Here is a 13,273-nt window from a genome sequence, read left to right on the forward strand (position 1 = left end):
GTCCCCATAGGGAATAGAAAGAGTCTGGGGGCAGACAGCAAGTTAGATGTAGGTGGGGGGAACCCTGTAATCTGTCCTCCAGGAACTAGGGAGCTGGGAAACCCATATGCCAAATCAATCAATGACCTCTAGTCAGGGTTAGAGATTCAAAAGAAGAAGAGCCCTGAGTCCATCTTTCTGAGAGGACATGAGAAGGGGGCCAGAAAGTGAGAGTACTCCCAAGCCTATAAGGACATGACAGTGATAAAGTCGGAAGACTACCATGTGTCCAGGCAGAGAGTGCAAGGGTCAGTTTCATGGCATTTCCTGTGTCCCCAAAGTGTCAAGCATGCCCTTGTAGAAAGGCATGTGAAGGTGGTGGAACCTGGCTAAGAACACAAGATGGCAGATCTGTGACTTGCTCAGATAGGCTGCTGAGGACAAGTGGAAGGATGGGCAGCAGCTACCACACAGAGAATGACTACCAATGCCACAGATATGCCCTTCCACCCAGTGGCACTTCATAATCCCTGAGGCACACACTCCACCAGGCCCATAAACCAAAATGCAGCTGGAGGAAATGAGGAGGAGAGTGAGATGCCCTGACTTGGTGGCCTATAACTGTCTGAGATCACCATACCAATACAATATGTCTTATGTTAATAGTAAGGAGACTGTGTTTCCACAGTAGAGAAAAAAAAATGACTGTATCATTACAGACCAGAATAATCAAGGACATCATCAGAAGCACATTGTAGACACTTCTAGTGAGTGCGTGATTGTTTTGAATGTTTTGTATCAGGATGGCAGATATTAAAAAGCTGGAGGTGACTCTGAGATGCCTTTTGGTCCTGGACTGTTATTTCTGTGCATGTACACATTTTTATTTTGCAAATGATTCAGGAAGTAAGTGTGGGAAAGGCTCAGTTGGGTGGCTGACTGCAGTCAGGTCTTGCCAGGACCACTGAAGTTGAGAAGCACAACTTAAATAGAAATCACACCTCATTTCCAGCATTCTCTACTCCCACATCTGAACTCAAGACCCCTTCCTCCCTTCCACTATCCTTAGTTGGGGCTGAGATGACTCTTGTGTGTTCAGTTCAGGATATGAATCTCTTACTAAAGATATAAAGAAGTAAACTGGAAGTATAACACACTCTTTCCCATTTTCTTTCAATCTCTCTCTTCTCTCTGTGTTCAGATCATGAAAGCTCCCACCTGATCACAGAAGAAGCCAGTGATTTCTACTTTTGCTGATGCCTTGATTAAAAGCAATCTTCTACCACCACTTGCCTGCTTGAGCCTTGGTACCTCTCACAGGAAATGCAGGGTCTCGGTCTATGGATGTAATAATATGAATGACAATCAGCTGTATAAGGAAGAAGTCATTTGCTCCAGAATCCCTTTTTACAGCTCTTGCAGGATGTAAAGACATAAAAAATTAAAGCCAATTTTTGTTAAAGGAAACCATTTTAGCAGTTGCAGTTCCTTCCATGCAAAAGAGAAGCACATTCAGGCAGGCAACTCCAGGAGCTCATGTTTCTAGATTTAAGCTAATGGTTATTGGGGGAACGAGGGCCCTTTTCCCTATCCCACCCTTGCCTGACCTTTCTGCCCCTTCCCCACAGTAAGTGCTCCTCCCAAATGAAACTCATAAAATCTACATACCAAATCAATCAATCAATAAAACATATTTCTCATAAACCTCAAAACAATTTAAACAGATGAATTGTTCAAAGGATACCAAAATTAAGAATTTGCAATGACTCACATGTAGTGTCTTTAAGGGCTGAAGGGCTTAAAATGAACTTATGTTTCAGCAACTTTATATTTGTAATACATGCCCATACAGGACACATTAGAATTACGGTTTTTCTATAATGTCAACTAATAAACCTTAAAACATTGATATGCACAGTATACATCTGGGACATTTTTCTGCGATTCAGACTAAGTATAAACTCAGAGAGGACCCTCCCCAAACACTTTTTTCCTTAATGATTTATTACTGTGACATAAATGTGATAAATAGCTACCTCTTATGGAATTAGCTCAATAAGCCAGACACTAAACTAAGCACTGATTTAGTACTAAGCACTAAGCCCCTGAGAGATGGGAGATTATTCTCTCCTTTTACCAAAGAAGAGTCTAAGATTGAGCAAGTTGAAAAACTTCCCCAAAATCATGGTTAGCAGGTAGGAAATCTGGGATTTGAACCCTGGCCTGGGTGATTTGCAAGTCTCCAGTATTAGATCCCTACATGCTCTTAGGTTTGAAGACTTAAGACTTAACAATGTACAAACAACGAAGGATGTGCAGTACTCAAATCGGCTGCCTTCCAAAGTGCCACATGACAACACTTCTGCTGATTTCCAGCTAAATTAATTCCCATAGTCATTCAGTACTCTTGCCCAAAGTAGAGTACAATAAAATCAAAGCATATGTTAAAATTGAAGCCAAGTTATTATCTGACTTCTTTGTAAGTTCTGAAAAGCTTGTCCACCAAAATCAGATACTAGGAATGAGGAGGAAGAAAACCAAAAGAAAGAGGGAAGAATTCAAAATCAGGAAGCCCAGGGATGCAGAAGGACAAAATGGCAGGGACAAAAATAAAAGGCAAAAAAGTAAGAGAGATGAAGGAGAAAAGGCGAGCACCAGCAGCCTGCCTGATATCTGGAAAGACCCCTTTCAGGGACGCTGTGATCTGGGTGAGAAGGTCAAAGTGAGTCCGCCACAGACTTATAGAGAACCAAAGAATGGGTAACAATTGTTCCTCACTTTACCTAATTTTCCTCAGAGATTTTTCCTCACAAAAACCTCATTTTCTCAGGGACTTTTTACCTTCTGGGGAAACTTTTCATGTTGAAAGTCCCTAAACAGCACTGCACACACTCTGTGCTTCCAGGCAGACCTTGGCCCTCCCCCAGATCACCCTGGCCTTAGGGGATGCCCAGGGAAGACAGGGAATTCTAGAAGTTCAAGGTCAGTGCACTTGGGAGGCTGAGGGGAGAAATGCACTATTTCTGCTTCCTGTCTTGCCTGCCGGACCAGGTCCTGAAAGTTCAACACCTATTTTTGATACGCTGCCAAGAATAAGCATGCCCTCACATGGGCATAACCCAAATCTTGGTCCTAAAAGATATAAAATTTGGAAGGTAGGTCTTCACCTCACAGACACGTGGGGAAATCTTTGGACACCATCTTCACATGACAAGAAAGGAATGACTAAACTAATTCTTTTCTTTCAATAAATTTCCAGTTTGTCAATCACTCAGTAACTCTTCCAACTGACTGTCTTTTCTGAAATTTCCAAGGATTTATTGTTACTGATATATTTTGTTCTCTACTAAGAAAGCACTAAGATATACTGGGAGCTCAATATGAAGCTGGGAGTAGAGAGTAAAGTAAGGTTCCAGTGAAAACCTACATTACCTGATAATATTTTGTGAGGTTTATATTCCCATATATTATAAGAGAACCAACAGAGTTCATTACTTACTTTACAAAAGAGTTAATAGTTTAGTTCTTCAAAATTTCTTTTTGTTTTAGAATTAGGGGCTTTTTGATTCCAGAAACTTAGAATAGTACCATTGGACTCTCTGAAAATATCACACTAAAATTTGTTCAAATATCTTTATTCTATATATCTCTGAAAAAAATGGAGTACTTCACACCGAGTTTAAAAAATTCAAAAAGATTAAAGAACTAAGTTAAAACACACATACACAGAGTAAAACTAGGGGAAGAAATATTAAAGTATGTTTACAACTTCAGGGAGAAGACTTCCTAAGCAAGACGCAAATCTTAGATGAAAAAGACAGATTTACATCTATAAAAAAGTAATGCCTTTTGTTTGCCAAAAGCCACTATTTTAAAAAGTCTAGAAGAAAATATAAGCAGTATCTATGTCTAATAAAAGATTGATATATATGATTTATAAAGTCAGCCAGTCAACAAGTAAAAATACACATTTCTTCTTACTCTGACTCTGATAAAGATGCTTATTAACTTTATGATTAATCAGGATATTATTTTAACTCAGTTGGCAAAAATACAAAAATTGATAATAACTGATAAGGAGGATTTAAAATATACACACCATGTCTGTCAGCAATCCATTTCTAAATCTCTATCTTTACATGAAAGGCATAATTTGAAATAAATTTCTGAAAACTGGGTAAAGACACAAACATCCATTAAAAGAAGAAAATAAATCACAATTCCTCAATAATAACAACATAAGTATTTGTGTATAGCAATTACTAAATGCCAGGAACTTTCCCAAATGTTTCATGTATATAAATTCAGTTTGTTTTATAACAAGCCTATGAGATGCCTCATTACAGATGGAAATACTGAGGCAAGGGAGGATGAGAAACTTGCCCGAAGTCACTCAGCTTGTAATGGGCAGACCCAGGATTCAGACTCAAGTAGTCTGATACCAGACTACTTCAGAAACACTGTAAAATAGAATGCGGTAGACTCAGAGGCACAGATACAGACAGATCTACAAGGCAAATTGTTACCTTAAAAAAGATGCAGTGCAAGATCAGCATTATAATTTCTTTATGAACCACAGATGAGTAGATTTGATTATCTACATAATAGGTGGAGCTACGTATTTTATTATTTACATAATATATGTATTGTGGATGGTGACAGAGGGTTACTCCTAGGAGCGGAAGTGGTGATGAGAGAGGAGAGTCAAGTGCCACTCCCACTTTTAGCTCTATACATTTCTGAACTACTTAAAATTGGGAAAAACAAGAATGCATTCATGTGTTACTGGTTTTTTTAATGCTATTTGTATTTAAAAAATAATTTGGGGGGGTGCATATGGAAAACAGTTTTTGCTTACAGATGTTTCTACCACTGTGTTTCTGGCTTTCAGTCACATTTTCCCCTCCTTTAAAAGTTGATCCAAGTATCTGTTAAGCTCAACCTCCTAAGTTTCCAGAATTGTTTTCAGCACATATAAAAGGCTTTAACCTTCAACCTCTTAAGGTTTGGCCCCACTATGTTTATGACTATTTTTAAATAACAAAATTTTTGGTTGCTGTTGAAAGACATTTAGAAGATCATTTATACGAGGATAAACTTAAACGGTAGACCTTGAATCTGGAGCTAAGAAAACCTGGCTCTCCATTCTGAAGCAATGTAGTACTTCAGTCAGTAACTGATGGGAAATATCTGCAGCTCATATAGTAGGAATGAGTGCAAGTCAGCAGTTTCCCTGCAAGGACATTAGGCTGCAGAGGAATCTGCACGCTGTCAACACTGAATGAGAGGAAAGCCGTCCTATCCCAGTTCCTCCTGAGGGTCTCTTCAGGTCGGTTAGATATTTACTCTAGAAGGACAAAGGATGCATTGGTATTTAGGGAATAAATATCACATATGGACTTCCATCAGGAGGTACAAGCAGCGCAAAGCCAATGGCCACAACTCTTCTCCACCAGTGTGACGCATGCCAAACCCCCTCCACCCTTCTGGCTCCCTTACATTTTTCCCTGCCCTGTAAGCCATCCATGCCATCAGGCAGGGCTCCCAACGTGGAGCACTCTTGAGAGACTTGGCAGCCCCTGTGCCTCTAGATGATTCCACCTCCCCTTCACATGCACTTGTACATCTTCAGTGAAAAAAGGGAGCCAGGAAGCAATGAGAGAACTAAACACAAGTCACTACACAAGTAAGAGCATTCAATGGCCTGGCTGCCTGTTCCTTTGGCAATAAAACTGCTCTGGAAAAGTCCTTGAGCCCTAGTTCAGGGAAAATTAAAATTTAAACAAATCAGAGGTAGCCTTAAAGAAAAGGGATAAAATTGTGTATTTATGTATAGGGCTATCGATATAGACATAGATTTAGGTAGACTTGTTATACATGTTATTCATATGTGTTAAACACATGTATGTTGAATAATCCCTGTGCAGGTGGCCGGGCACTAGCAGAGGGGCTTTATTCAGAGCTTGTGCAACTATGCTAGCTAGATATTCAACCAAAAAACAACAGGGCAGTATAAAGGCACAGATACGAGCAGGTAAAAGCTGACCAGTAAATTCTACCTCTAGACATCTTTATTGAGAAGTGACAGGTAATCTATTGCACATTAGTGACAAGAAGTTTAAAATATATCAAGCTGTAATGAAGGCTAAATTCTAGTTTAACACCAAGATAGAAGCCACCATCTGGCACTTCTGCCAGCTTCAGAGCTGGACAAAGGCACATACTCCGAGGCCATACATTCAAAGGTAGAGAGGCAGAAATTGGAGGTGCCTGTGCGCAAAATGCAAAGTCCAAGTGAACCCTAAACTTAAAGCAACAATAATTGTTTAAGACAGTGTGTGAAAACCTCCATATCCTTAGATGAAACCAGGACAAAATGATCTGCCTATGGCTATTACTTATCTGGAATAGTTGGAAAGAGTAGGGGGCTTTGACTCCTTTAGAAATTTACAAATGCTCCAAGATCTCTCTTCACCCACTCACAAAGGAGCTGTCCTCTAAATATTAACTACTTTCCAACTATCAATTTCCAATTACCAAATTCTCTGTGATCATTCATTCAGCCAATTAGTAATTACTGAGTGCCAACTTTGGTCTTGGCCCTGAATAAATAATGATGAACAAGGTTCATATGAACTCCATCACCATGGAGCTCACAGTCAGAAGCTACACACATTCAAGATTGCACCATCAGTGTTTGGTTAGGGTGAACTGATAGAGAAAGAAATCCTCTGAAGTTTATAGTCACATAGACCCACCTCCAAAAGACACACCTATGTTCACTGGTTGTATTCTAAAATATAGCTTTAATCCCCCGTTTTGGAATTTAGAGACACATTTCCATGGAAGCAATGCCATCCAATAATGCTTGGGGTGTCAGATCAGCCCATAAAACTAGAGTTGCCCTGTATTCAGTGGCAGGAGGATTTTAAGAGGTCTCTGGTTTGCGTTACCTGGGCTCTTCGTATCAACAGTATTAAACTGTAGTTTATAATCCCAAGGCTTCTACTATGGATTAAAACAGATGATGCTCATCACTCAAGTGTATGATGCCAGGGATGGGCCAAAAGCTATAAACATCTACGGGTGGGCCAGTTGCCCCCAGAACAAGGGAATATGAGTCAGGGCAGAATCTGCCGGAAGTGCTTCTGAGGACAAGAATGGCATTGAGAATAGCTCATATGCACATTAGCCACTGGCCTAGTACATGGAACTACCCACTGGCGCTGGCCCAAGCTATACACTGGTTACTCAGAAATCACAACTGACATATTTCCTGGTTATTTCAAGAAGTATAATACTGTTTTTACATATTCTTCTCTTTTTAAGACATATGTTTTTTCAGCCATGATCCCAGCTCCAATAGCATTTAAAGTACATTAACTTGCATTAATTTTTAAACACCACTTTTTATGTGGTTTCATTAGATGAGAGACATCTTATCCTCTAGATTCCGCAGAACGATCAACTCAGCACCTGAAGTAGAACAATAACCTCAATTTAGGCCTGTTCTGTTCGAACCATGTCACAGAGAGATGTGTAGCTAAAAATAGCTTTTCTAAACAAGAACATGAGTCTCCAAGACAAATTTTTTAAAACAATTTTATTTATGTTTAGAAGTGAGGGAGTGAAACACATGATATAGTAATAACAGCTCAGGAAAATTATTTGCTGGCTCTGTGACAAAGTTCAGCAAAATCTTTCTTACGATTCATTAAGGGTACCCTCAGATTATACTCAGAAAATGAAGGCGATTTAGCAGTAATCACCCCTAAGTTATCCAAATAAAAAACTATTTCAGTCTTAGAGCCAGAGTCTCTATGAAATAGAATCGTCTCTGAAACATGTCTACCTTTACTTCTCCATCACTGCACTAGAGAGAGCATGTTGTTAACATTTATGGTCATTTTTCTAACACAAAGCTAGGGTAAAGAGTGGCTCCTAAATATTGCTCCAAAGGTCCCCAGTGTTTTGCTGAGCTCACAGAAGGACCTGGACATATCATCTCTCTAAAGAGCCCATGAGATGAAAGAGCTCAAACTAACCCACCCAGACAGGAAAGTGATAGTGTGATAGGATCTGGCTCTGTCCTGCAAAACCTCTACCTGGGGACATTCACTCCACATGCCTCCAAGCAAAGAAAGCACCTGATCAGAATGAGAAAAGCAAAATGTTATGGCCGGCGGCTGGCACACAAAGGGTAGCAGCCCATCCCGGACCTGGGTACCAGCAAAACATGGGGGCCCAGAAAGGTCTGCAAGGCAACAGGTGAGTTTAGTTTGCAACGCCTCTCCCACATCTTACCACACTCAGAAACACATCAGGTAGAAAGAGACCCCATACAACAGTGGTTCTCCAAGAATGCATGGCCAAGAATAGCATCAGTGTCCCTTGGAAATTGTTAGAAATGCGAAGTTTCAGGCTTACCTCAGACCTATTAAACCAGAAAGTTGAGGGGTGGCCCAGAAACCTGTGTTTTCATAAGCCTTCTAGGAGTTCCCTATGCAAAGTCAAGTCTGTGAACCACCATGTAGAATTAAAACTGCTGTAGTATAGTCCCCTCCCAAGTCTTATTCATAATGGGAGGGAAATATTTCCTCCTCTAAAAGAATGTCAAGGATAGAAGGAAATCTGGGAATTTTTAAGGCCCAACTTACCACTATTTCTCCCCATGGGTTTTGAGTTTAGGAATTTCAGTCATGGGCACCAACAAAGGGAGAAGAGAAAACTTTGTCAGAAATAGATCTAATCCACCCCAGAGCCCAGTGTACGCTGGACAACTGACTGCTACTGAAACATCACTTCCAAGAAAGTTAACAACATTAATAGTGACTGTAATGAACCATTCAGATCAAGATAACCCATCAGGACTTTTTCTCCAACACAACTAAGACACCACTAAATTTTCTTCGCAGCTTTCCCAAGCTAGTGTCTATTTATAAGAGACCACACAAAATTCAACAATGACATATTAGTCAATACGTAAGTTTACACTTCTGAGCAATGCTTTCAAATCACTGAAACTTGGCTATTTACATATCAAGAACATTTAAACAAGTTTTCCCCTGAAAATGAATTTTTAATCCTCTAAAAGAGACCAATGATCTATTCTTGGGCAACATAGTCTCTAATTTTTCATCGAGCACTGAGGATTTTTCCATTAAAACAAGGAGCCACTCGTTTGCAAAGCTTTAATGTATGGCCAATGGCTGTTCTTATTTTGATTTCCAACACTGTTCAAATTTCAAAAGGTGAGAATCTGAAAAGTCATGGCAACACACGCATACCACAGAAGGTCTGGAAGCCAAATGTACAGCAGAAAGGACCTTTCTGCATAAAATACACATGTCCTTAACTAGCCTCCTTCCACCAGGCCTCGCCTGCCTTTCTGGAACACAAGGAAAACTCAGGCTCTCTTTGCCTACCTGATTATTAGTCAGTTGATACTCAGGAAACCAGTTCAATGTCTTCTGAGACAACGGTCCTCATGGGAAAGTGGGTAGTGCTGAGTAATCAACATTATTTTGCTCTGCCTTGATTTGTAGTATCATATCCTCTTGTTGCTATTTTTTTCAGCCTTAAAACTTAATCATCGTTAATCTAGCTGCTTCCTTCTTTAGTGGTAATTAGCATTAGTCATAAGCCAAAAATGATTCCACATAAGAAGTAAAATAAACATGACCCTTCTTACCTTTCATGCCAAACTTGGAGTGTCTTGCCAACTTCAGCAGAAATAGCATTACCAGCAGACAGAATCCCACCACAGAGGCAATCACAACGACAGCGTACACCTGGAGAAAGGACGGGAGGGTGGTTATGACCTTGCTAATTTCTCCCTACATACAGATGAGGATGAGCATGATGACGACAGTTCATATTGATTGAGTGCTGACTACTTGCTGGTCTAAGAATGTCATGTACATCAGTTCTCTTCATCCTCAAAAGCTCCATGATAAAGAATGTAGGTCCTATTATTACCACAACTTTACGAATGAGAAAACCTAAGTTTAAGCATATAAAACTGGGTATCTAGTTGACACTATATCTCTATCTTATTGATCTCTCCCTATCTGTCTACCTACCTACCTGGAGAGAGGAGAGATAGTACAGGAAAAATGATTGACACAATATTGACTATTTTTGAAGCTGGCAAAAAGACACAAAGGGGTTCATTTTACTAATCTCTCTACCTTTGTGCATGTTTAAAAATTATCCATAATTAAAAGGTCTTTTTAAGCTGGCTATTGCTATTCTTAGAAGTCAGGGTCCTCTTGGAGCCATGAGCAGGCCTGCAAAGGAGTAGGCAGACACCTGTGGGTGAGTTCATTTGAGGAAGTTCACTGGGTTGTAGGCTTAAAATACACTTTCCTGTATGTACGATAGAGGTCAATACAATTTTTTTTTAATTTAAAAACATAATTGCAAAATGCAGATGTGCAGAGAAGGAAGATGAAGGTCTACACGAATCCTGCCACAGCACTGAGCTGGACATCACAGAGGGACAAGTGCCTTACGCTAATGATGTGCATATTAACATTTCAGAAACAAAGGTGGAAGCTGGGCTGTGTGTCTGCTTCCATTCAGGCCAAGGTCCTGCCTCCAAGAAAAGTCTGATTCTCTAAACCAGCAGTTGACAAACTTTTCCTGTAAAAAGAAAATATTTAGATCATGAATATTTCAGGTTTCAGGGCCATACAGTCTATTTTGCAAATTTGTCAACTCTGCTGGTGTGGTGTGAAAGCAGCCACAGATGGTATATAAGCAAGTGGACAGGAATGGGTTCAATAAAACTTTATTTACAGAAGCAGATGATTACTGGATTTGGACATAGTTTGTTGACTCCTGCTCTAAACTAAGAGGTCCACACTGATTTGGATGCTCAAGTTGCTTTGTTCCATTTCATCTGCATACTAATCCTGAAGACAAACATCATCATTTCCATCTGTGGTATTCATTAAGGCTGTTCCCAAATATTTCCTTTTCTCTTCATAAGATTCACTTCCTGGCTTCTTGTGTGGAGATGGATTCATGTGTTTAGTTCTGACCAATGAGTTGAGATGTCACTGTCAAGTGGAAGATTTCATTGCTACTGTGAAATCTTGAACTAAGGCAGTGGTTCTCAGCCAGGGATAATGTTGTACACAGGAGACACATGGCAATCTGGGGTTTTCACAGCTGGGAGGGAGAGTGCTTCTGGCACCTGGGGGTTGAGGCCAGACATGCTGCTAAACATCCTATGGTGCCCAGGATGGCCCCCACTACAGAGGACTGTTTATCAATAGTAATGTCAATTGTGCCAAGGTTGAAAAGCCCCACCTTAAGTGCTCTCTTATGCTCTGCCAAAATAAACACTAACTTTCCCAAAAGTGGCTGCCTTGTTGCCTAGTCTTGGAATAAGGATGAGACCAACATATGTAAGGAAGCAAAAAATAAACTTTTGCTGTTTTAAGCCACTAAGATTTGGGGATTTTTGTTACTACAGCACAGCTTATCCTGACTGATATGCCTGTGTCATAGCAAGAAGCAGTATAGAGATTAAGAACATAGGTTCTTCTTACATTTAAACTTTAGATTTACCACTTACTAGCTGTGTGTCTTCAGAATTACTTAATCTCTCGGCGTCTCATAATCTTCATGTGAAAAAATAGGTAATATAATAATTTTACCTTGCAGGTTATTGTAAATCCCCAATGAACTAATGCAGATAATGGATTGGAACAGTGTTTACTACAGTAAATAACAAGTCAGTGTTGGCTATGATAATGATAAAACTGAGATTTAGAAAAAATTAAATAAGCAGCCCAAGATCACACCTCTCAAGCTTGGGATTTGAACCAAAGTCTGCCCAAGTATAAAGCCTGTGATTTGTATGTGATTTACCCATTATATTGTCTCTCCAAAGCATGAGGCCAAGAGTTCAGGCAGCATACTAAAACACATGGCTAATTCTCCCAAGACACCTTCTCTGATGTCAGATGGGAACAACGTTAAATAAGTCACAAAGCATAGAAAGGGCACACGACAAGCCCTTGGCCAGGGTGGAGCAAAGGTGTAATGATTCTCTCCTCTGTACTTCAGCTATGAGTGGCTCTCCCAGGAAGTGCTTTTCAAATGTTTGAGCACAGACTTAACATTGTCTCCACAGCCTATATACAAACAGAATGTTGACAATTTTAAAAAGACTAATTATGGATCAACTTATTCTATCTAAGACCATTTCTCTCAAATGTATCTAATGATTTTGGTGTTCTTTTAAAAAGTCTTTATTCCTAATGAGCATTTTCATGGGAAAGAGATCATAGTACTTTAGTTCTAAGTCTCTTTATTATTAAATTCCAGACTTCTACAGATAGAAGGGGAATACCTGAATAAACAAAGTCAAACTATTTTGTAGACAAGGAAATGGGATGGAGAGACGTTGGAGGACTTGTGCTGAGCCGCACCTCCTGTCTGCAGCACCATGGACAGTCCCTTAGCCACTTTGGAAAGTATGTGACTGGCCTGTAGGAGACCTGGGTCCTCATGTTCACAGGACACCTTGCCTTCACCAGCTGTAAGAGCTAACAGACTTCTCCAAGCCTCCATTTCTCAGTCTGTACATGGGGACAATAATACCTACCCTGCCTTCTCTATTTTGTCACAGAATATTTACATCAACCTAGAAAATGGCAAGGGACTTCACTGCTAAAAAGCAGCTAATGACAAGTATTTAAATCTGCTGAAGCAGTTCTAAGTGTAAAGAATTATTTAATAAACAAAAAGTCCTGTGACAATGAGAGAATTCATTTCCTCATGGATGGACTGGGTGATAAATACAGTTTCTTGCTGGGGTGGGGCAGTTGTTACGTGGCAGACAAGCAGGGGTGAGTGCGTTTGGTTGTTTTATTCTTGGTTAGTAGGTTGGCTGGCTTTTATCTGCTATCTTTCAGGATAGACAAAGGAGCTGCTCTCCTCTGAGGGTCCAGCAAGGTCCACGAGGACACATGTCAGACCAGAGATGGTGCTTGAGGCTGGCTTTTAAATGCTCTGATGACACCTTTAGCTTCCATACCAGCTCCCTGACTCTGCAACTCTTGATCTAATCTAACCGTCCTCTGTATGATCAAGGACTGGTTATGTATCAAATATCTGACCCACACATCCACAATTTTTAAATGTTTTCTGAGTTCTACAAAACATTGTTTTGCACCTCTCTCTCTCATGCAAATTTCTAAGGACCTCAGGTGGAGTCATACTGCAAGAACTTTCAACAAAGATTCTTTTCACTCATCTGGCCTTCCAGGGGCCCTACTAT

At 40.1% G+C, this 13,273-nt stretch overlaps 1 protein-coding gene across 2 annotated transcripts in view; it reads right to left on the minus strand.

Annotated features, from left to right (window-relative positions):
* Positions 1-13,273, minus strand: part of NTRK2 (neurotrophic receptor tyrosine kinase 2) — a 307,599-nt gene that overhangs the window by 227,316 nt on the left and 67,010 nt on the right. For both annotated transcript variants that reach the window (XM_036923242.2, XM_036923248.2), the window contains one exon: positions 9,671-9,770. In XM_036923242.2, coding sequence (XP_036779137.1) covers positions 9,671-9,770 — 100 coding nt within the window. The remainder of the gene's footprint in view (positions 1-9,670; positions 9,771-13,273) is intronic.

This window comes from Manis pentadactyla, chromosome 3 (genome assembly GCF_030020395.1).
Source record: "Manis pentadactyla isolate mManPen7 chromosome 3, mManPen7.hap1, whole genome shotgun sequence".
Taxonomy (NCBI): domain Eukaryota; kingdom Metazoa; phylum Chordata; class Mammalia; order Pholidota; family Manidae; genus Manis; species Manis pentadactyla.